This window comes from Chiloscyllium punctatum, chromosome 22, assembly GCF_047496795.1.
Source record: "Chiloscyllium punctatum isolate Juve2018m chromosome 22, sChiPun1.3, whole genome shotgun sequence".
Classification (NCBI taxonomy): domain Eukaryota; kingdom Metazoa; phylum Chordata; class Chondrichthyes; order Orectolobiformes; family Hemiscylliidae; genus Chiloscyllium; species Chiloscyllium punctatum.
In genome coordinates, this window is record NC_092760.1 from 59,829,090 (window position 1) to 59,854,611 (window position 25,522).

General features: G+C 42.3%; 1 protein-coding gene across 7 annotated transcripts in view; it reads left to right on the forward strand.

Annotated features, from left to right (window-relative positions):
- The first annotated feature begins 1,108 nt into the window (after window positions 1–1,108).
- The window catches only part of LOC140493694 (cadherin-related family member 5-like), a 71,452-nt gene continuing 47,038 nt past the window's right edge, over window positions 1,109–25,522 (forward strand). For 4 of the 7 annotated variants that reach the window (XM_072592428.1, XM_072592433.1, XM_072592434.1 and 1 more), the window contains exons 1-11: window positions 1,109–1,380; window positions 1,469–1,641; window positions 6,680–6,730; window positions 8,257–8,346; window positions 12,688–12,774; window positions 12,877–12,987; window positions 17,132–17,299; window positions 17,386–17,476; window positions 19,582–19,676; window positions 21,228–21,434; window positions 22,324–22,440. In XM_072592428.1, the coding sequence (XP_072448529.1) occupies window positions 1,269–1,380; window positions 1,469–1,641; window positions 6,680–6,730; window positions 8,257–8,346; window positions 12,688–12,774; window positions 12,877–12,987; window positions 17,132–17,299; window positions 17,386–17,476; window positions 19,582–19,676; window positions 21,228–21,434; window positions 22,324–22,440 (1,302 nt within the window). In that variant the 5' untranslated portion in view covers window positions 1,109–1,268. The remainder of the gene's footprint in view (window positions 1,381–1,468; window positions 1,642–6,679; window positions 6,731–8,256; window positions 8,347–12,687; window positions 12,775–12,876; window positions 12,988–17,131; window positions 17,300–17,385; window positions 17,477–19,581; window positions 19,677–21,227; window positions 21,435–22,323; window positions 22,441–25,522) is intronic. The other 3 variants (XM_072592430.1, XM_072592432.1, XM_072592435.1) reach the window with 1 other exon arrangement.

Consider the following 25,522-nt stretch of genomic DNA (forward strand, 5'->3'; position numbering starts at 1 on the left):
ACACCGACCCGCCGAAGCGCAACCCACCCATGCCCCTACATTTACCCCTTACCTAACACTACAGGTAATTTAGCATGGCCAATTCACCTGACCGGCACATCTTTAGACTGTGGGAGGAAACCGGAGCACCCGGAGGAAACCCACGCAGACACGGGGAGAACGTGCAAACTCCACACAGTCAGTCGCCTGAGGCAGGAATTGAACCCGGGTCTCAGGCGCTGTGAGGCAGCAGTGCTAACCATTGTGTGCCACCGTGCCGCCCACCTGTGCCACCCACCGAAGCCAAGTAAGAAACTGCAAGAGTCAAGTGTTTCTAGATTGTGCTTAGGAGAATTAATGTGAAGTCCTTCAATCCCAGAGGAGACTTGTGTCCCTTTGGGATGAGGCTCCCCTCTCTGAGAGCGAGTGGGAGCTGTCCAGTCTCAGTAGTGCCACTCAGAGGTGTGGCCACTGCTGGGATTGTGTTCAGTTCCTAATGATGTTCAGTAGTTGGAGCTGGTTAGTGAAGAGATTTCGCTGGCACCAGGTTGCCATGCCTGAAGTGAGAAGTGATGAAGGCCAGGATTGGGATGCTGAGTGGAGAGTAAGCAGAGCCAGATATTATTGTGGGGATGATGGGGGTAATCCCTAAGAGGAGGCATGACCTCAGCCTGCAACTGGTCTAGCTCATTCACAAGGTCTCACCAAGAGAATGAGCAACCCTGTACCACTCTTTCCTGGTAAATTATTAGAGGCAGTTGGGGGGAGGGTTTAAGTGGCAATTCATTGATCGAGGTGGTGGTTGGGTGAGCTGGGTGGGAGTGCTGATGTGCTCCTTAGAAGTTCCACCCTTGGAAGCAATCTACTGAGTCTTTGGTGAGAGATCAGAGACTTTGACCAGAAGAATATATCAGGAACTGTATACTTCAGTTCTGCCAACTGTTTGGAGAAACATTCACAACCACTTGAAGTGCAACTGTATCTTATTAGCCTTTAACCAGCAGTCGGTGTCGTGTCAAAGCAGAATGCAAAACACGTAATCAGCTTTTATGACTTTCCATAGTGGGGAATTAGACAGTGACTGAATAAGCAGATCAGCAATAAAGTGATAAAGACACGAAGCAAAGGTTGGGACAACAGGCACCAATATCTGCTTCCTTCAGTTTATTTTGATTCAGATTCTGGAGCTCCAAGCTGTAATGGACAGAAGTGGTTGAGGCTGGGATGGCTTGGGCCCAGTGAAGCTTTATTTACCATTTTTGGTGAAATCCTTCAGCGTCCATAAGAGAATGGATTCAAGCCGTATGTTTTGTGGCCCTTGCACCTTGCTGTTCGTCCTGTTTGTTGTCTTTCAGATAAATGTTACTGCTGTTGCTAATAAACACTGCTCTTTCGACAATGGTAAGCTATAGTTCACATAAAATGTTTACAGTTGTTTTGTTTGTCCATACTTAATTGTAAGTTAAAAATCCTTTTTGTCTTTCTTTAGCTTGTTGTGTTTCAGAAAATCCGATGCGTGTCGATGAGAATAATGAAGCAGGAGCGGTGATCAATAGTATAACAATAAATACGCCTCCTATTGCAATAGCAGATCCGTCGGAGGTGCCCGATGTTGCTATCAATGGGAGTAAACTGGTGCTCACAAAAACAATTGATTATGAGGTAATCTCAAGAAATCACTCAGAGGCTCACAGGACCCCCAGGCAGACACAGGGAGATAAACGATCCAGACAAACATGGGGAGACGAGAGCTCTAGACTGACAGGGGGAGACAAGAGCTCCAGACAGACACGGGGAGACAGGAGCTCTATACAGTCACAGAGAGACAGGAGCTCCAGACAGACTTGGGAGACAGGAGCTCCAAACAGACACGGGGAGACAGGCGCTCCAGACAGACAGGGGGAGACAAGAGCTCCGGGCAGACACAGGGAGACAGGAGCTCCAAACAGACATGGGGAGATAGGAGCTCTAGACAGACAGGGGGAGACAGGAGCTCCAGAGGGTTGCAGCAAACAGGAGCTCCAGACAGACATGGGGAGACAGGGGCTCTAGACAGACATGGAGAGACAAGAGATCCGGAGAGACAGGAGATCCAGATAGACACAGGGAAACAGGGGCTCTAGGCAGAAACATGGAGAAAGGAGATCCAGATAGACACAGGGAGACAGGAGTTCTAGACAATCACAGGGAGACAGGAGATCCAGACAGACACGGGGAGGCAGGAGGTCCCAACAGACATGGACAGATAAGAACTCCAGGCAGACAGAGGAAGACAGGAGCTGCAGACAGAGGGAGGTAGGAGCTTCAGATAGACATGTGGAGACAGGACATGGGGAAGCGGGCACTCCAGACAGACACAGGGAGACAGGAGCTCTAGATAGGACATGGGGAAATGGGCGCTCCAGACAGACATAGGGAGACAGGAGCTCTAGATAGGACATGGGGAAACGGGCGCTCCAGACAGACACAGGGAGACAGGAGCGCTAGATAGGACATGGGGAAACGGGCGCTCCAGACAGACACAGGGAGACAGGAGCTCTAGATAGGATATGGGGAAACGGGCGCTCCAGACAGATACAGGGAGACAGGAGCGCTAGATAGGACATGGGGAAACGGGCGCTCCAGACAGACACAGGGAGACAGGAGCTCTAGATAGGACATGGGGAAACGGGCGCTCCAGACAGACACAGGGAGACAGGAGCTCTAGATAGGACATGGGGAAACGGGCGCTCCAGACAGACACAGGGAGACAGGAGCTCTAGATAGGACATGGGGAAACAGGCACTCCAGACAGACACAGGGAGACAGGAGCTCTAGATAGGACATGGGGAAACGGGCACTCCAGACAGACACAGGGAGACAGGAGCTCTAGATAGGACATGGGGAAACGGGCGCTCCAGACAGACACAGGGAGACAGGAGCGCTAGATAGGACATGGGGAAACAGGCGCTCCAGACAGACACAGGGAGACAGGAGCTCTAGATAGGACATGGGGAAACGGGCGCTCCAGACAGACACAGGGAGACAGGAGATCCAAACAGAGAATGAGACAGGACCTCCAGAGAGACACGGGGAGAGAAGAGCTCAAGACAGTTACTGGGAGACAAGAGCTCCAGACAGACGCAGGGGGATTTAGGTTCCAATTAATCCTACTCAGAAAGAAGTTCCAGACAGCTTCGGAGTGACAAGTGCTCCTGACAATCAAGTGGAGGTAGATGTTCCTGGCTATTGCAGGGAGACAGAAGCTCCAGACAGTCATAGGGATACATTCGTAGAGACAGGAGATGCTGATATTTGCAATAAATTCAGAGTTGGCACAATCACAACTTTAAAGCAGCTGAAGTTCTTTGAATGGCTAGAAACAATGAAAGATTCCTGACTGTCATTGAATTTATTCGTTAGTGAGATTGATAGATTTCTAGATATGAAAGTCATTAAAAGGCAAGGAAAGAGTGCAAGACACTGGCATTGAGATAGAAGATCAGTCTGGATCAAATTGAATTATGGGGTAGTAAGTCAAATAGCTTACTTCTAAAATTAACTTCTGTTTTCTTATGACCAGGTATCTAGATCATTAAAATGTCATGAACTGATAGAGACAATGATCAAAAACTGAATGGAATGCTGTCCTTATATCCAGAGAACTAGATTACAAAAAAATAGAGATCCTGGTTCAGCGATACAAAGCCTTAAATAGACTGAAGCGGAGGTGTTGGTGTTGGACTGGGGTGGACAAGGTTAAAAATCGCACAACACCAGGTTATAGTCCAACAGGTTTATATGGAAGTGCAAGCTACCTGAAAGCTTGTATTTCAAAATAAACCTGTTGGACTATAACCTGGTGTTGTGCAATTTTTAACTTTAAGTAGACTGGACCTGGCATATTGTAAGCAATTCTGGGGATTTCAGAATATGTATTGACCTTGAAAAGTACTTGCCAGAATGATACTCAACTCCAAGAATTAAATTACAAAGGGCCATTACACAAATTAAACATCTATTCCCTGAAATTTAGAAGGTTTAGGGCTGATTTAATCTAAGTTTTGAAGACGTTGTAAGAAACAGGGAGGGTAACTAGATGTAACAGTATTTGTTGGTCAAGATGTTCAGGATGAGGCGATACATTCTATAAATAGAAGTACAGATTTCTGAAGTGAGTTTTAAAAAAACCTTAATATTGAAAAGGGTGGTAGAATTTTGGCACTCTCTCCTGTAAGAGGCATTTGCTGCTGGATCAACTGTTAATTTTACATTCGAACTTGATTTTGTTTTGTTATGGTATTATGGTATGTAGGCATGGAAATGGAGTTAGGTCCTAAATCAACCATTGAATGGTAGAATAGTTTTGATGGACTAAATGGTCCCCTGTTATACCCCATGATCCTGGCCTGTTGCTGTGAGACTACGATGCCCAGTTCTTCATTTTCCAGCCAGGCAGGAAAAAGCCCCAAATCCTCACAGACTTTCATGTATTTCGATAAGAGCATTTTTCATTCTTCTAATCTGCATAAAATTTAGGCCCCTTCTATTAAATCTCTCCTCCAATGATAGCCCTCTCATCCCAAGATCAATCTCGTGAAATGTTGTTGCACTTCTTTTTGAGCAACTTTATCTTCCTTTAGGTAAGAGGAACCAAACCTGTACTCAGTACTCCAGGTTTAGTCTCACCGAGGCTCTGTGTAGTAAGTTAACGAGCGATGATCTCTGCACACAACATTGTTGCATGAGTCTGCATCACTGCTCATCATGCAGTAGATTTTCTGCCACCATCCTCTTGCAAGGTGGGGTTTACAGGGCTGGCTGATCTGATGCATTAGAGAAAAACCACTAGCTAGTCTAACAAGATGAAGCTTTTGTTTCAAATAAGATGTAGTTTATTACATTTAAGCAATTTTGTAAGTTGATTACAGAGACTAAGAGCAGGAGCTTACTATTTGCTCTTATACCTGAGCGATCCCCATCAGGTCCACATGATATGATCACAGTGTGGAGTCCTTAAAGCACTTCTCAGTATTAACCCTTTAAAACCCATATACAACATAATAGCAACAATAAAAACAGAAGTTGCTGGAACTCAGCAAATCTGGCAGAATCTGTGAAGAGACATCAGAGTTAACATTTCAGGTCCAGTGACCCTTCCTCAGAACTGATAGCAGCACCAGGATTTTCTCATGCCTTTACAGTAACCAACTTGTAATAAATGCTAACATAACCTTTACATTCCTAGCAGTTTTTAAGAAAAATTAGGGTCTGGTACATTCTCAACCAATGCCAATCCCTCACTCAGCACCGTAAGGACTGGCTGTACAACTGTAATTTGTGAAAGAATTCCTTCACACCACCTCTTCTCAGTCTACTGATGCCTTCCTGTCCTCCCACTTCATGCCCCTTTCCTGCGCACCCTGCACGCAGAGTGGCACCCCGTGCCATGCCCCCCTCCTCCTCACAGCCTTCCACTGAAAAATGGACACCTCCTGAATATCTAGACCATTGTGTTTTGGAATGTAAGGCATTGAATGAGCTACATGGGACTTGTGATTCAACTCACAAGTGGCAAAAAAAGCATTCAGAGGGATTTACACAAAACAGTGTGCCCATTTGAGGGTTCTGAGACAAGGGACTGGGGTTTATGTTTATTGGTGAGGCGCAGGAAGCAAAATGACAAATAGCTGGTCTGCTTACTCCTAGCTCACTCATCTCATTGAGTCAAGTCAATGAGTGGCTGTCCAGTGGGAAGGTGGCTAATTGGCAGTGTGAATACTGGCTCTGTGGCCAGTTAGGAATCTTGACCAGATCATTATGTGTCAGGCAGATTATACAGGACTCTAGATTAGAGTGGTACTGGAAAAGCACAACAGTTCAGGCAGCATCCGAGGAGCAGGAAAATCGGCGTTTCGGGCAAAAGCCCTTCATCAGGGCTTCACCTGATGAAGGGCTTTTGCCCGAAACGCCGATTTTCCTGCTCCTCGGATGCTGCCTGAACTGCTGTGCTTTTCCAGCACCACTCTAATATAGAATCTGGTTTCCAGCATCTGCAGTAGTTGTTTTTACCTACTAGATTATACAGAACGTTGGTCATGGCTGCAAATTTGAAGGCTCCCCACATTCTGAATCATTCTTTATTTATTATGGGAATCTGAAAAAAGTCAATGTGAACTCAAAAATCAGCCAAAAAGGTGCTGCCTTTAGAATCTGCAGATATCTCCCACCATTGTGCCAACTTGTCATACCCACCATAAAAAAATACAAACTTAGTCCCATCCAACATTCTGAAAAATGAAGTGAACAATGAAGCAAGTTGCAAAAGAGTGATTTTTTTTTAAGAAGTTCACTATTTTTTGTTCCTTTCAAAATGTTGGGCAACCTTCTGATTTCCTTGTCTATTTGCTTACCGTATTCTCTGAGACTGGCATCTGCTAGGAGAAAGTGAGGACTGCAGATGCTGGAGATTGATGGTATTGTGCCAGATTTTATATTTGTGGAGAGGATAGTGGTAGGCCGATAGGGCACACAATTTATGGGCATAAAACACAGACCTATATTCATCGTCATGTTATGTATGCTTTCAGCGTAAAAACATTGGCCTCAGTGGTCATCCAATGTTATTTGTTTTTTGAATGATGTATAAAATCAAGAATGATAAAATGGCACTGTTTTATTTGTTTAGTCTGACATTGTTTTGTGTGTTGTTGTCTGACAGAATCTGACAAGTCCTGTATTAATATTCACTCTAAACTGTGGAGATCCACCGGTAAGTAAAATAGTTCCATTAGTGATTGAAAATCTTGTAGAATATTGTGCAAAGTGAAATATAATGAATCAGAGCAATATGATGGTTTGCAAAATAATCTTAGAATGACAGAGCACTATGAGACGTCAATCAGCACATCTTTGCCAGTGCTTTGATAGAACTGCTCAGTTACACAATGGTACCATTCCCCCTTTTCCTATGGTAAATATCTTTGACAAGTCTTTCATCAATTGCCTTTTGGAAGTTACTATTGAATCTGCTTCCACCACCTTTTCATGTAATACTGTACTGGTAACAAGCAAATAAGATTATCTCCCCTCTGTCAATGACCAAACCTATCTTACCTGGTTACTCTCCACAGGAAGCAAAATTGATGGATAATCTTGAATATGCTAACAATCAATTAGGATTGTCAGTCAGGGTCACAGTGTGGTGCACTCATGTTTACCAGGGGCAACACATATTAGCCCCTGGCAAATTAGCAACACATACATCATGGTGGCTCAGTGAATAATACTGCTGCTTCCCAGCACCAGAGACACAGGTTTGATTCCAACCTTGGCCAACTGCTGTGTGGTATTTGCCTGTTCTCTCTGTATCTGTGTGGGTTTCCTCCAGATGTTCAAGTTTCCTCCCACAAAGATGTGCAGATTAGGTGGATTGGCCATGGGAAAGAACATGTGCACACACTATGCCTGTTTGAACTCAACAAAATAACAGCTGTATATTAGTTCACTTCTTGGGGCAATGCCCTGACCAATTCAGTCTGGCTGGTTTAAAATTTATCAAAGCCTCTATCTGTCAATCAGCATTCTCTATGGCAACATTTCTACCAATCAGGTTCTACTTGCCAACCAAACAGCACTCTCCTTGCATGCAGTGTAAATATTGGGTTTTTTCCTTGAAATTGTATTCTTGCAAAATATCCTGATGAGTGCAATATGAAAAGCTTCAAACATTTATGTCCATTTTTAGCAATACTCAGGTGGAGTACTGAGAAATGACTATTTGTATATCTTCCAAAACAGTTTAAAATTGTGAATACTTCTATCAAACTTCCTCTTAATCAGCTCTACTCTGAGGAACACAATCCCTGCTGCTCCACTATCTCCATATAGATTCCCTGATCCCCACAGAAAACCATTTGTGCAATTTCTCCTAGTCGCTGAATTTCCAAGGTTAATACTAAAGTCTTGTGCCCAGAATTGAGCAAAACACTCTTTTTGTAGTTTTACTCTATGCCTTTATATGTAAAACAGAAGACCCTGCACGTGTTTTTAAACAGTCTTTCCTATTTGCTCTACGACCCCAACTGATTTGTACAGCTATTCCTCCCAGCCTCTTAGTTACTAAACATCTTTTAAGACCATGATGTTGTACACCATGATGATGTACATTGCACATTGACATCTATATAACAAGCTTTACTTATCTAGTTAATGTCAAACATTTCAAAGATTATTAACAAACAACAGATTGAAGCCTTTATTTGTTTGATGTGTTTTCTAATTAATTCTCATTAAAAGGAACCACTACCATTAATTATTGAGATCCACAATGTAAATGACAATCCTCCCAAGTTTCCGCAGAAGGTATTGAATTACAACATTAGCGAGGTAAGATAACAATTTCATTTATTTTCCCATTCACTGCAGTGAAATATTACAATCATTGTTATGTATAATATGGTGGACAGTGTTGCACTCATTCTATGCTGTAAATATGCCACCCACTCTACAGAATCATAGAATAACAAGTTACATAAGAAGGTGGTTAAGTTGCTAGCACTCCTGCCTCACAGTGCCCGGGACCTGGGTTCGATTCCAACCTCGGGCAACTGTCTGTGTGGAGTCTGCACATTTTCCCAATGTCTGTGTGGGTTTTATCTGGGTGCTCCGGTTTCCTCCTAAAGTCCAAAGATGTGCAGGTTAGGTGAATTGGCCGTGCTACATTGCCCATAGCATTCAGGGATGTGTTGGTTAAGTGCATTAGTCAGGGGTAAATATAGGGTAGGGGGAACGGGTCTGGGTGTGTTACTCTTCAGAGGGTTGGTGTGGATTGTTGGGCCTACTGGCCTGTTTCCACGCTGTAGGGATTCTATACAAGTTCAATCAGCACATTCCATTCATGCTAGTTGTCTGTAAGAGCAATACAGCCTTGTTTTTTCCTGTCACCCTTCTGAAAGTCGTAATTGAATCTGTGTCCACTTTCTCTCAGGCAGTGAATTGCAGATTTGACTATTCACCGTGTAACAAAGAATTTGTCATCATTGTTTTATTTTGTCAATTACATTAAATTGTTGAACTCTGGTTCAAAATTCCTCTACAAAAGGAATCAGTTTCTATCTGTTATAGCCCCTATGATTGTGAAGAACTCTATCAAATTTCTTTCCAACCTTTTTTTCTTTATAAACAACTCTAAAGCCTGTATTCTAGTCACATAACTGAAATTCCTCTTTGCTAGAGCCAATCTGGTAAATCATCTGTCTGGATATGCCTTCACATCCATCCAAAAGCGTGAGATCCAGAATTGGAAACAAAATTCCAGTTGAAATTGAACCAGTGATTTGTAAAAGTTCACTGTAATTTCCTTGCTTTCGTACTCTATGTATCTATTTATAAAGCCCGTGATCCAGTACGTTTAAAAGCAAATTACGTACATTTTATTTGCCACTTTCTTTAGTTTGCCGTCATCTTCAGTGATTTGAGCACATGTGCCCCCAGGCCCCTCTGATCCACCATCCCGTTTAGATTTGTCCCTTTTTTATTGTGTGGTTTTATGCCATGTGGTGGAGATTGGATTCAAGATAGGATGGTACAGGAGAAGATAAGGCCAAGAACTATCTTCAGGCTCAGCTTCTTCAGGACAGTTTATTGCACATCAACACTATATAGAATGAACACCACTTTTTAATCAAGTGTGCAATATTAGCAATTTTCAGTCCTTTGACACCATCCTGAGATCCAAGGAGGTTTGGAAAAGTATGGACAGTTCAATGTTGGTAAAAGCATTTGCGGCCCAAGCCGAACTCAGATATTAGACATTTGCATTTGCAAATCATGAATTGTAACTTTGAACAGAGTGCTGGCAGTTAGGTGAGGAAAAGGAACTGTAATATGTGTACCTCCCAAAAATCTAATATTGTTTGTCTTTCACATTTACCATCTAATGAACTTCAGTGTTTAGACTCTAAATTCCATCCATATTTAAGCAGGAATATACAAACATTCCACTGGAGAGCTGCTTGATTAGTTCATTAAGGTAACTAGGTTAAACTATTTTTTCTATACCTGAGGCAGAGCTAATTCAGAACATTTAAAAAGAGGCATATCAGTGTAACTTAGCATGAAATACAACTCTGAACAAAGGAAGGAAGTTGGCCAAGTAAGGGAGCTGGATGAAGGGGGGAGGGAAGTGCTATATTTTACTGGAGTAAGGTGAAAATCGCCTGAGTGTTTTGAACTCCTCGGGATAGTCTTCTGAGACTAGGGAATGTGGCTGTAGCTGAAGCAGGTCAGGGGACCCAGAGGGCAGGCTTGCAGGAATATTAGTATTTGCAGTTGTCTAATTTGAGGTACTTTCGGTTTGTTTGGATGAAATTGACGGCTGCAAGGTGGTTCAGCTAACTGACCATGGTACAGGAAGCTATTCAAGCAGACAGAGCAGAAGGAACGTAGTGCTACTGGGGAAAGTACACTGAGGGGGATTGACACTGTTCTTTACAGCTTGGATTGAGAGATTGCCCAGTTCCCAGTCAGTGCCAGGTTAAGGGACATCTACTTGGAGCTAGTGAAGAATTTGCAGTCAGAGAGGGAGGGTCCAGTTATAGTCCGTGTAGAGACCAATGACATAGGAAGGAAAAGGGAGGAAGCTTTGCATAGTCAGTACGAGGAGTTAAAAAGCAAAACTACAAAGGCAATAATCTCTGGATTATTATCTGAGCCATATGAAAACTGGCCTCCTCCACCACCAAATCCAAACCACCCGATCCATTCTGCCAAGGACTTGCAAATTCTGGGCCTCCTCTACCGCCAAACGCCAAGTCACCCAACACCTGGAGGAAGAATGCCTCATCTTCCATCTTGGGGCCACAAACCACACAGCATCAATGTCAATTTCACCAGTTTCCTCATCTCTCCACCCCCACCTCATTCCAGATCCAACCCTCCAACTCAGCTGCGCCCTCCTGAACTGTTCTACCTGTCCATCTTCCTTCCCACCTATCTGGTCCACCCTCCACTCTGACCTATCACTGTCAACCACCCCCCCCTCCCCGGTTCTGCTTATTGCCTTCCCAGCTACCTTCCCCCAGTTCTACCCCACCCTCCTATTTATCTCTCAGCTCCTTTCCAGCCCCAAATTCCTGATGAAGGGCTTATGCCCGAAATGCTGACTTTCCTGCTCCTTGGATGCTGCCTGACCTGCTGTGCTTTTCCAACACCACTCTTTTCGACTCTAATCTCCAGCACTTGCAGTCCTCACTTTCTCCATATGAAAATTGACATAGGTCAAATAAAGTTAGAGAACTGAATGCGTGGTTCAGTGACCAGTGCAATATAAATAAGTTTCAACTAAAGGGCTGTGGCACCACTCCAGTCTGAAGTGGGGGCTGTATCGATGGGTTGGCCTGTACTTGTATGGTCTGGTTCCAGTATTCCAGGAATAAGTAGAAAAACAAAAAGCTTTGTATATGAATTTATATAGCGCTTGGGAAAAAATACAGATGAATTGATAACACAAATCAAAATAAGTAAGTACAAACTGATAGCCCTTAAAGAGGAATGACTGCAGGACAAAGTAGATCAGCACCTGAGTATTGCAGAAGCTAGACAAAGGTAGAATATAGTTCTGTTTATTTCTGATGGTATTAGAACAATGGGAATGAAACCTGAGTTTTAAGAAACCTAAGTGTAGAATGACCAATGATAAAGACAAGAAGTCATTTATTGTGTAGGCCCCCTGACTGTTACCACATGGTAGGGCAGATTATAAAGGAATAAATAATGAGAGATTATTATAATGGTATGATGAATAATAAAGAGAGACTTTAATATTTGTATAGATTGGAAAAAAATCAAGATGATCAAAACTAGACTGGGTAAGAAGTTCAAAGAAACCTTTTTGGAAAGTTTTTTAGGTCAACACTTTTTGAAGCAGAGAGTAGTCTATACAAGGCCTGGGATTGCACGACAAGATAGAATTAATTAATAAAGGTACTCCGCAGCAAAAGTAATCATTACATAATTGAACTTTGCATTCAGTTTGAGAAAGAGAGAAGAGTGACTCCAAGACTAGCACGATAAACTTAAATAAGCGCATTTATGAAGGCATGAATCAGAACTATATAAAAATGAGCAAGCAAATTAAGTGAAATGTTAGGTTAATTGAGATATAATGGCAGACGTTTGATGAGATATTCAGAATACACAGAAAATATCTATTTCAATGATAAATAAAAATTCAAAGGAAGAATCTGCTATCCATGTTAGTTAAAGAAAAAGCATATGACTAAAAGCTGACTCGCAGACCAGGAGCTTGGACAGAATATTTTTTAAAAAGCAAAACATGGCTAAAAGATTAATAATGAGGCAAACATCATAGTGTGAATGAAAGCTAGTTTGAAATGTAACAATTCATTGTAATAGTTTCTATAGATATTGTTCCGAAAAGAAAAAAAAATTGACAAAGTGAGTGTTGTCCTCTCAAATGTGAATCTGGAGAATTAATGATGGAAAATAAAGAGATGACTTGAATGAAATAGGTATTTTACATAGGGTTCACTACAGAGGATACAAGATCCCAGAAGGTGCTGTAAAACAAAAAGTGGAACAGAAGGAACTCAAGAAATTTAGAACTCAAGATGAACTTCAGATGTCAAACTAGTTTGCTCTTAATTTAAAGGCTAGCTGCTTGCTATTTGCGCACACATTTACTATACCTTGTTCACTCTCCTAAAGCTCTTCCCTGTCAATACAGTCTGGGTAAAAGAGACAGCAAGTGATCCAGATGAAGAACAAGTTTACTACAGTTTGGATCCAAACACAGTAAGTGTCAATTCTCAGCTCATGGACCACATGCATTAGATTATATATAACATTGCAACATCACTGAACTCAATTAATCTGTCTGTATTGTGCCTTCTTTAGAATGGAACAAAATACTTCAAATTACAGAGTGATACTTCACCCGAGATTATTCTCCAAAAGCCATTAGATTATGAGACTACCAAGAGCTTACAATTGATTTTACACGCAATGGTGAGATTTCAATGTACATTTCACAATTATGCTTTGGAGGGATTGTGAGATTCCAAGGAATCTGTGTGTTTGGAATTTAATTATTATGCAGTGTTTGCTTTGGTTCAGTGGCTAGCTCACTTACCTCAGAGTCAGTAATTTGTAGATGCAAGTTCCACCTCAGCAATTTGATCACATGATCTGAAATGATATTTCCTGTGCAATACAGAAGGGAGTGCAACAATTTCAGAGGGTCAGTATGAAGGTACTGCTGCATTGTCGAAGGTGAGGGAGAACTGTACTTTTGAAGTGCGGTACTGAGGGAGTGCTACCTATTCAAAGGGTCAGTGCTGAGGGAGTACTCCTCTTTTGTAATCGTAGAGCTGCATTATCAGAGGGTCAGTACCGTGGGAATGACACTTTTAGAGAGATTACTCAGGGAGCACTGCACTATCACAGGATCAATGCTGAGGAAATACTGCACTGGTTGTAGGAGACCACCAAGTGAGTGTTACTTTTTTGGAGAGTCAGTACTCAGAGATTGCTGCAGTGTCAGAGGATCAGTACTGGAAGAGTGCTACACTTATTGGAGGGGCAATACTGAGGGGGAGCACTGCTCTTTTAAGGGTCAGTGCTGAAGGAGTGCCAAACTGTAAGATGGGGAGTACTGAGGCTGCACTGTATTGTCAGAGTCAGTTGTGAGGGAGTAGTGCATGGTGGAAGGACAGTACTGAACAAATACTGCCATGTCAGAGGGTCAGTACCAAGGAATTGCTGAACCCTCAGAGGGACAGTACTGCATCAATTGAGGAGCAGTACTGAGGGGGGACTCAGTGAATCAAAAACGAGACAGCACTGCCAAAGGGAAGTACTGAGGGTCTGCTGCATTGCTGGCCAGGCAGTACTGCTGTATGCAAATTAGCCTCCATATTTCTTATATCACAATGATGCTTATGATTCAGAAATATTTCCTGCATCAAAAGGTGACAATTGTGAAAATGTTCTTTAATTCTTTGTCTAAGCCCTGAACTTACATATTTCCTTCATGCTCCATTTTGTCCATGGGAACCATCTTCTGAACTCTTGACCCTATTCCCATTGATCTGCTGATCACCCAACTTCCTCTCATGGCCCCTATGTTGGATTATTTTGTAAGCAGTTCCCTTCAGGTATTGTCCCTCTCCGTTTTAAATCTGCTATCATCAAATCTCATGTCAAAGAAACTGTCCTTGTTCTCACCATCCATGCAAATAACCATTTTGTCTTGAACCTGCCTTTCCTCTCAACAGACCTTGACAATGGTTTGTTTCATTTTTACCTCTTCAAATCCAAATCTATTTTTCCAGGAGATTCACATTCAAATTGGGGTGGGGGAATCCAGAACTAGAGGGCATAGGTTTAGGGTGAGAGGGGAAAGATATAAAAGGGACCTAAGGGGCAACTTTTTCACGCAGAGGGTGGTGCATGTATGGAATGAGCTGCCAGAGGAAGTGGTGGAGACTGGTACAATTGCAGGATTTAAAAGGCATCTGGATGGGTATATGAATAGGAAGGGTTTGGAGGGATATGGGCCAAGTCCTGGCAAATGGAACTAAATTAGTTTAGGATATCTGGTAGGCACGGACACAGTGGCTCAGTGGTTAGCACTGTAGCCTCGCAGCACCAAGGACCCGGGCTCGATTCGTGCCTCGGCCAACAGTCTGTGTGGAGTTTGCACATTCTCCCTGCGTCTGTGTGGGTTTCCTTCAGGTGCTCCAGTTTCCTCCCACAATCCAAAGATGAGCAGGTTAGGTGGATTGGCTATGCTAAATTGCCTGCGTTTGGTGCATTAGTCAGTGTAGGTGTAGAGAAATAGGGGAATGGGTCTGGGTGGGTTACTCTTCGGAGGATTGGTGTGGACTTGTTGGGCCGAAGGGTCTGTTTCTGTGCTGTACATCTCTATGACAGTCCAGCTTCAGCCCCAGCCACTACAACAAAACACATCTTACCAAAGTTACAAGGACGTTCCATGTTACTGTAAGGAAGGCAAACTTTCTCTCCTTCTCTTCCTGGACCTGTCTATAACCTTTGGCATGTTTACTCACATCCTCCTCCTCTTACACCTGTCCACCATCCAGCTGAGTGTGACTGTTCTACATCCTTTCATGTAGATGCATCTACAGTAACAATGGAATTGCTTGCAATGGCTTTTTTTTTCATGTTCAATGCTATTATCTCTGTGCTTTCCCCAGCCTGCAAGATCAATCTTTATTCCCATTTATTTCTCATTTACATGTTGCTCCATGGCCGTATTATTTGTTAATTTTCACATGTATGCTGATGGCACCAACTTAATTATCCAACAACCAGGGGCAGCAGACATACCCTTTAGTTAAATGTTGGGAAGTCTGAAGCCATTGTTGCTCGATCCCACTCAAAACTACTGACTCCATCCTTCTCTCCAGAAACAGTCTGAGGTGAAACCAATTTGTCACAACCTTGTTGCCATATTTGCCATAAAAGGTTTCAACTTCATATTCACAAAGACTGTCTATTTCTAGCTTCATAACATTGCTTGACGTCATCAGTGTATTAGCCCATCTGTTTTTAAAACCCTCATTCCTTCCACTATTATCTCTAGGCTCACCTGTTCCTATGTACTGCTGGCTGTTTTCCCAATTCTATCTGTGTAAACTTGAAGTAATTTAAAACTCTGCTCTCTGAATTATACTGAGGCCTGCTATCCTATCACTCTGGTGCTTGGTGACTTGCAAAAAATCCTGATTTTAAAATTCTTACCCTAGCTCTCAACTTTCTCCTTCCTCCATAACTCTGTAATCCTCGCCAACTCCCTAACGCTGCACTTATTGAATTCTGACCTTTGACCATTCCAGATTGGAAACACTGGACCACTGTCATGCCTTCAGCTGTCTGCGTCCTGAACTCTTGCATACCCTCCATAAACCATTCTGTCTCTCTACCTCTCCTGTCTCTTTTAGAGTGATAGAGTCACAGAGATGCACAGCATGGAAACAGACCCTTCGGTCCAACCCGTCCATGCCGACCAGATTTCCCAACCCAATCTAGTCCCACCTGCCAGCACACCCGGCCCATATCCCTCCAAACCCTTCCTATTCATATACCCATCCAAATGCCTCTTAAATGTTGCAATTGTACTAGCCTCCACCACTTCCTCTGGCAGCTCATTCCATACACATACCACCCTCTGCATGAAAGAGCTACCCCTTAGGTCTCTTTTATATCTTTCCCCTCTCACCCTAAACCAATGCTCTCTAGTTCTGGATTCCCCCACCCCAGGGAAAAGACTTTGCCTACTTACCCTATCCATGCCCCTCATAATTTTGTAAACCTCTATAAGGTCACCCCTCACCCTCCGACGTTCCAGGGAAAACAGCCACAGCCTGTTCAGTCTCTCCTTATAGCGCAAATCCTCCAATCCTGGCAACATCCTTGTAAATCTTTTCTGAACCCTTTCAAGTTTCACATCTTTCTGAGAGGAAGGAGACCAGAACTGCATGCAATATTCCAACAGTGGCCTAACCAATGTCCTGTACAGCCGCAACATGACCTCCCAACTCCTGTACTCAATACTCTGACCAATAAAGGAAAGCATACCAAACGCCTTCTTCACTATCCTATCTACCCACAACTCCACTTTCGAGGAGCTATGAACCTGCACTCCAAGGTCTCTTTGTTTAGTAACATTCCCTAGGACCTTACCATTAAGTGTATAAGTCTTACTACGATATGCTTTCCCAAAATGCAGCACCTCGCATTTATCTGAATTAAACTCCATCTGCCACTTCTCAGCCCATTGGCCCATCTGGTCCAGATCCTGTTGTAATCTGAGGTAACCCTCTTCGCAGTCCACTACACCTCCAATTTTGGTGTCATCTGCAAACTTGCTAACTGTACCTCTTATGCTCGCATTTACATAAATGACAAAAAGTAGAGGACCCAGCACCGATCCTTGTGGCACTCCATACAATTTAAAACCTGTGTGACTCCAAGTTATAGTTTTATTTAAATACTACTTTTGTAAAGTGCCACAGGATGTTTCATTACATTAACAACGGCTGACATTGATATAATGCTTTTATTTTTCTAAAGCACTTTGTCTGCAAAAGCTGTTCTGAATTGCAGGTCTTTTTATCTTCTTTTTCAGGAAACTCCAGCTGGTCCTCCGAACGATACACTGACCATTAATATTAATGTCCTGGATGAAGATAACAAGCCGCCAGAGTTTGAACCCTGTTCTGAAGTTTATGCTTTCACTGCCAGCATCTGCCTTAATGCAGTTTACATGGGAAATATCACACTAGGCGAGACTGAGGTATCAGTTAATCAGGACTTCCTAAACTTCATTTTCCAGCTCACATTTCTCTCGTCACTTGAAGCTCTTTCTCTTGTTTATTGCAGACTGGTCCATTGCAGCTGGAACCTCAGCAGATTCAAGCTGTTGATGGTGATAAAGAAATCAAAGCTGTGATTCATTACAGCTTGGGAAATGGTGAGTTGGCATAAAAGGTACCGTAGTCAATTGTTTTATAGATTTAATACGTTACCTGCAATAATTGGTTTAATTGTAAAGGGGGAGCAGAAGCACAGAGTTTTGAGAGTGTATGTACATACATTTTTGAAGGTAACAGGTTAAGAAGTCTCTTTAAAAAGCATATGATTTGGAGATGCCAGTGTTGGACTGGGGTGTATAAAGTTAAAAATCACACAACACCAGGTTATAGTCCAACAGGTTTAATTGGAAGCAGTGGCTTTCAGAGCACTGCTCCTTCATCAGACAACTACCTGATGAATGAGTGGCGCTCTGAAAGCTAGTGCTTCCAATTAAACCTGTTGGACTATAACCTGGTGTTGTGTGATTTTTAACTTTTAAAAGCATATGGAATACTTGACCTTATTAGTACAAAAACAGTGTAAAAAAGCACAAAGTTACAAACACAGGTGGAGTCACAGTCCGCGACCTCTGTAGGATTTAATAGCGTCCATTTATTAGCATTCTTCATGAGAGCCATAATATAAGAGCAGAGACTGTCTGTTGAGGCTGTATAGGTTTCTGGTCAAACCCTGGAATATTCGAATATTGTGAGCAGTGTTTGGCCCATATCGAAGGAAGGATGTGCTGATTTTGGAGGGGGCCCAGAGGAGGTTTACAAGACTGATCCTGGGGATGAAAGCAGTTGAGGACTTTTGGTTTGTACTCAATGATGTTTAGAAGAATGATCTGATTGAAACTTACAGAAATCTGAGAGGCCTGGATAGATTGGATGAGGAGAAGATGCTTCCACTGGTAGGGGAGACTAGAACCCAAGGGCACAGCCTTAGAGAGAAGGGATGACCCTTTAGAACTGAAATGAGGAGGAATTTCTTCAGCCAGAGGGTGGTGAACACATTGCTGCAGAGAGCTGTGGAGGCCATGCCATTGAGTGTATTTCATGATTAGTAAAGGGATCAATGGTTCTAGGGAGAAGGCAGGACAATGGGATTGAGAAACATATCAGCCATGAACAAATGGTGGAGCAGACTTAATGGACTGAATAGTCTAATTCTGCTCCTGTAACCTATGGCCTTCTTTTCCCCTTGGGCAGGTTTGAAGACGAGTGAAGCATTGAATCTGGCTGAAGGGCTGTGTGTGTGGGGGGGGGGGGGGGGGAGTGTGTTGACCCTGTGACCTTTTCACCTCCTCTTTGATTATAATTTGGGAGGAATGGCCTTCCTGTCCCGTTGCTAATTGAGACCCTTGACTGGGCCTCTTAAGGTCCTCACACTATCATTGCTGGCATTCAATTGGTGGCAGGCGGGAGTTTCCCAAACAGGGAAGGCAAAAAGCAAACTCTGACAGGTTTTGGACTTGAATATCAGTCATTGGTCTCTTATGCTCTTTGCTCTCTAAACCTGAGTCTGTCCAAAACTTTGCTGCACATTTACTAACTCCCTCTTCTGTTTGAGTCTGAAAGGGTTAATACTGAATCGTAGATTCTAAATGGGGCCGAACCAGCAATTTGCACAGACTTTAAGTTATCTGTCTGCTATTGTATTCTAAAGGTTTATCGATCCATTGGAGCGGATCTGATTGCTACTCTCCCAGCTTCCTGTACAGTGATTATTGTTGGATAATTTGTTCCATGTTGCTCTCTGTCAATCAGGAAACAATTACTCTTGCTGCTGTTGGCGGGACGGTGGCTCAGTGGTTAGCACTGCTGCCGCACAGCACCAGGGTTCGATTCCCACCTCAGGTGACTGTGTGGAGTTTGTACATTCTCCCTGTGTCTGTGTGGGTTTGCTCTGGTTTCCTCCCACAATCCAAAGATGTGCTAGTCAGGTGAACTGGCCATGCTAAACTGCCCATAATGTTAGGTACATTAGTCAAGGGTAAAAATAGGGTAGGGGAATGTGTCTGGGTGGGTTACTCTTCGGAGGGTCGGTGTGGACTTGTTGGGCCGAAGGGCCTGTTCCCATACTGTAGGGAATCTAATCGAGACTCTATCTATCGTGAGGTTTGAGCCCTTTCATTTAACAATATCTAATGTTGCTGTTGACCTGTTAACGAATAAATCGTCTTTTGAGTTTTATTTTCATTCACTGATTTTCATTTTATAGATCATGAGAAATCTTTTAAAATTGATCAAAACACTGGCGAGATAACCATGATTAAGCCTGTAACCAGCCAAAATCCAGTTGTCCTGACAGTCATGGTATGTACACCAGCCCTTATGTCTTCAAGATAAAAGAACATATTTTCCTGATTACTAGATCGGCAATAACATAATGTGAAAGTTAGTCCGTTTGATTCATTATCATTCAAATAAATCACGGTCAGATTTAAAGAAGAGAGAAACTCTATACCAGGACTTCTCAAATTGGGGCTTGGGACACCTGACGGGGTGAATACCTATAATTGTGGGGTCCTGAGCTCCGAAGCAGTGCCAACAATTGTGGAGGAGCAACTGAGAAACAATTGTGTTCCCTGCTCCAAAAAAGTCCAACTCTCACAGTCACCCACTTCCCCACCCAGTCTCTCACAGATTGCCAACCTTCACCTCCACATCCTGCTCTCAGTTTATACTGGGAATCACAACAATTTTTTAGTCTTGAAATGGGGTCAAAGTGTGAAAATGTTTAGGATGTGCTGCTGTGCACTTTCTTTCTAAAATTCCTTTGAAGAACATTTTCAAATCCTTGACTAACTTTTCTTTGCGCCAAGGATTGCATTCAAAGCCATTCATTAGATGCGAAAGATCTAGCATTTTACTATAGGAGCATTCTGTTAAAATTCCATGTGATCAAGAGTCAATCCCATTCCAATCACACTGTACGTCCCAGGATTTCCTATCTGATGGGAGAATTTGGACCATGGTAAATTTTGGAAAGCTATTCCCAAAGCAAAGCTTAGGATGCTGAGACTAGGGATTGGGTGTGCTGGTTAATGTTTTCGGATACATGTTCCCAAATTCTTTTAGTGACCAAATATTGGCATGTCAACCTCTACAACTGGTTTTCAATGTGTATTTCTTTTGTGCATTGGATAGACTGGAGCAAATCTGCCCCAATATCTGTCTAAAACAACAGACATGGACAGCTGTGCTAGATCAGTAAACACGTCCTGGTCCATCCACAACAGATTTGTAAAAACTGAAAGAACTGCACATGCTGTAAATCAGAAACAGGGTTGGGATGCCTTGTTTACTATGATTCACAATAGCTGCCTACCCCATTGATACACTTATCCTCCTGGTTAAAATGAAGAAAATAGGCACACAGCTGTACGCAGGAAAAATATTCCAGAAAATGTTTCCTCAACCCCTTTAGGTGACCAACTCATCCAGGAGATCACAAGGAGCAAGAAGGCTCACCCTGGCCCCACAAAACTGCTCCACCCTTCGAGATCCCATTGATTCTCAGAGACTCCAGTAACAGGGGGACCCCATCATAATAAATCCCTCTGACTTTCAGAGGCCCTCTAAATTTGGGGGTTCCATTGATTTTTAGAGGCCCTAAAAGACCTCATTTAACCAAAGAGACCTGTCTGACTCTTTACAGACTCACTGATCCTGAGAATATACATTGGCTCTGAGAGACCCCACTGATCCTGAGAAACCCTACTGACCCCTAGAGACCCCCATTAACTGCAAGATCCTGGGTAAACCCATTGGTGCTGAGAGAACCCACTAACCTCCAGAGACTCCATTGACCCAATGCATTGGGTGTGACTGCCTAAGATATAATCATCTGTTTTTATTTCTCAGGCTTATCAGGAGAATGACCACTACAAATACTCCATGACCACTGTTACTCTGAATGTTTTGAAAGAAAACAAATGCCCACCACAGTTTACAAAGGCGATCTATAATGGAAATATACAAGAAAACTTAGAACCTGGAAGTATTGTCTTTGAACAAAGTTCATCCTCAAAACCTCTTACAATTAGGGCTGAGGATTGTGACTTTCCTGACGTAAGTGAAAAAAGAAGCAGTGGGTTTGTTTGGGAACACACACAGACTTAACTGTATGATTAATCTGTACAGCATAGCACAGTCTGTGCAATGCTGCCCATTCCTGAGACAGCCCCACTCTCTGTTCAACAACAGACCACTGCATTCATCAATACCCTTCTCTGTCCATTCAAACTCATCTCTATTCATCCATACCCCCTCATTAGTAACCCCTTATATTTATCAATACCTGTGTCCATTCATCAGTACCCCCTCTGCTTTACTTTATCATTCTTTGATTATCAATATTCTAATCTCTGTTCATTTATACACAGTGCTGCTCATTGAAACCCTTCTTAATTCATCAATATTCCTTACTATTAACACACCTCAGTTCACCAATATCAATCTGATTCATTAACAGCCCTCTCTGTTCATTCTATGCCTTTCTCTCTTCAAGAATTACTCCTCTCTTGATTCAACGCTCATTACTATTCATCCCTAATACCTTCTTTGTTCTTCAATATCCCTGACTGTTTACCAATACACAATTTACTGTTCTGCATCCATTGATACCTCTCGCTGACCATCAATAATCTCTCTCCATTCATAAACACTTCTCTCTCCTCCATCAATATCTCCTCACCACGTATCAATATCATTTCCATTCATCACTCTTCATCAGATTGCCACTCTGTACAACAGGATATCACTGTTATCTTCTCCTCTTCCTGATCATAATCCTGATGCTGTTCTCAATTATAATCCTGATCAATTTGACCTGATGTCTGTGGAATGGAATATTAGATCAAGAATGGTTTATGTCTGTCTATGTATTTTGATTCGTGCAATTTTGGAATTTGATATTGCCTATTACTTATCTTGTTTAATTATCCTTTCTATTTTGTAGAAAACAAACCCTTCAATAAAATATAAAATTACACCAAGTGATGATTTCACCATAAACAGAGATGGATTTATCTTTACCAAGACTAAACTGATTGCATCCAGACTGTATGCTCTATTGGTAAGACTTCTTGCTGTTCAATTATAGATTTCTTACAGTATACAATAACTGTCCGTTAACCTAATCAACACAGTAGTATAATGCCATGTAGATCCCATTAGGTCATTGAAGGTGCCTGATTTTTCCATTCCCAATTTATGGGATGTGGACCCTGCTGGAAAGCCCAATCCTAATTACCTTGAGAAAGTAGTGGTGAGCCACCTTCTTGAGCCATGGCAGTCCAGGTTCACTCACAATGCAGCTAAGAATAGAATTTCAGGATTTTAATCTAACAACAGAGAAGGAGCAGCAATATTCAACTCTAGATAATGTATGGCTTGGACGGGAACTTCCAGGTTATAGTGCTTCCATGCATCTGCATTCCTTGCTTTTCTGTGTGGTAGAGGTCTCAGATTTGGAAGGTGTTTTTGAAGACGCATTGGTGAATTCCTGAGATACATCTTGTAAATTGTACACACTGCTGCCCATGAGTGTCAGTGGCGAATGTTCAGAGTATTAGACGGTGTGTCAATCAAGTGGACTGCTTTGTCATGAATGGAATTGAGTATCTTTACTGTTCTTGAAAATGCACGCATCCAGATAAGTGGAGAGTATTCCATCAAACTCCTGCTCAGTGGCAAGTAGACTATGAACTGGACTTAATTTGTTAGAAGGTTGAATTACCCTCTGCAGAATTGCTAACTTCTGACCTGCTGTCATTGCCACCTATCAACCTAAACTTCGATGTTGATCAGACTTGCTGCATATGGAAATGGAGAACTGAAAAAAAGATATGAATGTGTAATGTTCAGCACCAATCATAAATGAACATACCCAGTTCTTGTCTTATCACTGAATGAAGGGTGTTGATGAAGCAGATTGCTGGACCTTGGAATTACCCTGAGCAACTCCTCTAATGAGGTTCTATCAATAACTTGAACCTCCAACAACCACAAACTTCTTGCTTTGCAGTAGGTTTGACTCAAACTAGCGCAGAATATTTCACCCAATTCCCTTGATGCCACCTTTGCAGTTTTGATGTGAAGAGCAGTCAAACTCAGCCCACCTCTGTAGTTTAGCATTATTGTTCATGTTTGAAGCAAAGCTGAAATGGAGTTGCCACTCAAAACTGTCCCAATACTTGGTGCCTCAGATATTGTAGGCAAATCTTGGTTAACAATTAACTTTGATTTCATTCACTCAGTAAATAAAACTGTTTCACTCTGAGCCTATTACACTGGTTGTAATAAGTAAAAAAGTTGAGGGAAGTCATACTCACAGTAAGTGGGGTGGACTGGAAAAGGCAAGAAATCTGATAGGACAATGGGAGCAGAACATTGTGTGATGGCAGTAGAACAGGTGGTGGCATCTTGGGCAGATGCTGTAAAACTGGCAACACAAACTCTTGGTTGTATGTTAGCTCTGCATTTCAATTCAGTGTATGGAATAGTGGGATTTGAATGTTTCCAAAGACTCTATCTAAATAAGGCAATGTTTCATTACATTATTTAGATAGAGATACCAGGAATCTAGTAAACCTTGGGTAAAGGAGATTCTGCCAATACAAAACAAAGTATGTTAGCACTTGCTTGCTGATAGGAGTGCATATTCCAGCGCGAGAACATACAACATAATCTCTGTCTGAAATCTTCCCTGTCTTCCTTCTGGTTGCACTCCCTACTCCACTCTCTCTCTCCTTGCTTCTTCCCTTCGTCCACCTCACCAAAATTATACACAAGTATTGATAAATCACTGATTAGGTCTCAGCTGGAGTTAGGCCCTGTTTTGGACATCACACAGCAAAGATCTCAGAGAAGGCACTGAGGGGATGTGAGATTTCAGGGATGTGAATAGACTGGAGATGCTGTATTTGTTCACCGTGGAGAAGAATTTTAATAGAGGTGTTAACAAATCTGCCCAATTCCCATGGAAAACCTATTAACTCTGATCAACCACTTTAATTAACTGAAACAACAGGGGTGTAGTGACAATGTTACTGTATCAGTAAACAAGAGTCCCAAGCTAATGCTCTGGCAACATGAGTTCAAATCCCACCAGAGCAATTGGTGGAATTTGAATTCATTTAATTAGTCTGGAATATAAAGATAGTCTAAGTAATGGTGACCATGGCAACTATCATTGATTATTTTAAAAACCTATCTGCTTCACTGATGTCCTTGAGAAAGGGAATCTGCCATCTTTACAAAATCTGGCCTTCAGTAATGTGGTTGATTCTTAACTGACCTTTGAAATGTCTGAACACAATTTGGGATAGCGAGGAAAGTCTGGCTTTGCTGGTGACACTGACTTCCATTTGAAGAAGTAAAAATAAGCATTAATCTTACACAAAAGCAAAATGAAAATTGATATCTTTCTGTCCTCATAACTTAATCCTTTTAACTTGTGCATCGCTCAAATGAATTTCTCTATGGTTACTATATCCTTCATGACATAACATCCAATTTAAGCACACTAACAAAGATTGGAAAGCAGAGATTCTTTAATCCATTGGCATCAAGATTTTACAAACATGAAAGGAGATTAAACAAGGAAAACAGAGTATTTACGTATAGTTCATGTTTGGGGGATAAAATTCTTTGTCTGTCCCTCCCTATGCCATGATGTGGAGATGCTGGTGTTGGACTGGGGTGAACTAAGTAAGAAGTCACATGACACCAGGTTATAGTCCAACAGATTTATTTCAAATCACAGGCTTTCACAGCGCTGCTCCTTCATCAAGTGAAGTCACCTGACAAAGGGGCAGCGTTCCAAAAGTTTGTGGTTTTAAATAAACCTGAAGGACTATAATCTGGTGTTGTGTGACTTCTCCCTTTCTCCCTATGTCCATTGGGCCTCTTCCGCTTGACTGCTTGAGCTCCCCTTCTTGGTGTCCTCCCTCACTGTCACCACTGTATACCCTGTTATACTGAGGCACGATGCCTGGAGCTGTACACAGCCACTCAAGATAGAGTTAAACCAGAACGATGCACAAATGTGCAATTTATACTTCATCCCCTTTGAGATGATAATTAACAATCAGAAATCAAAACAGAAATTGCTGGAAAGCTCAGCAGGTCTGGTAGCATCTGTGAAGAGAAATCAG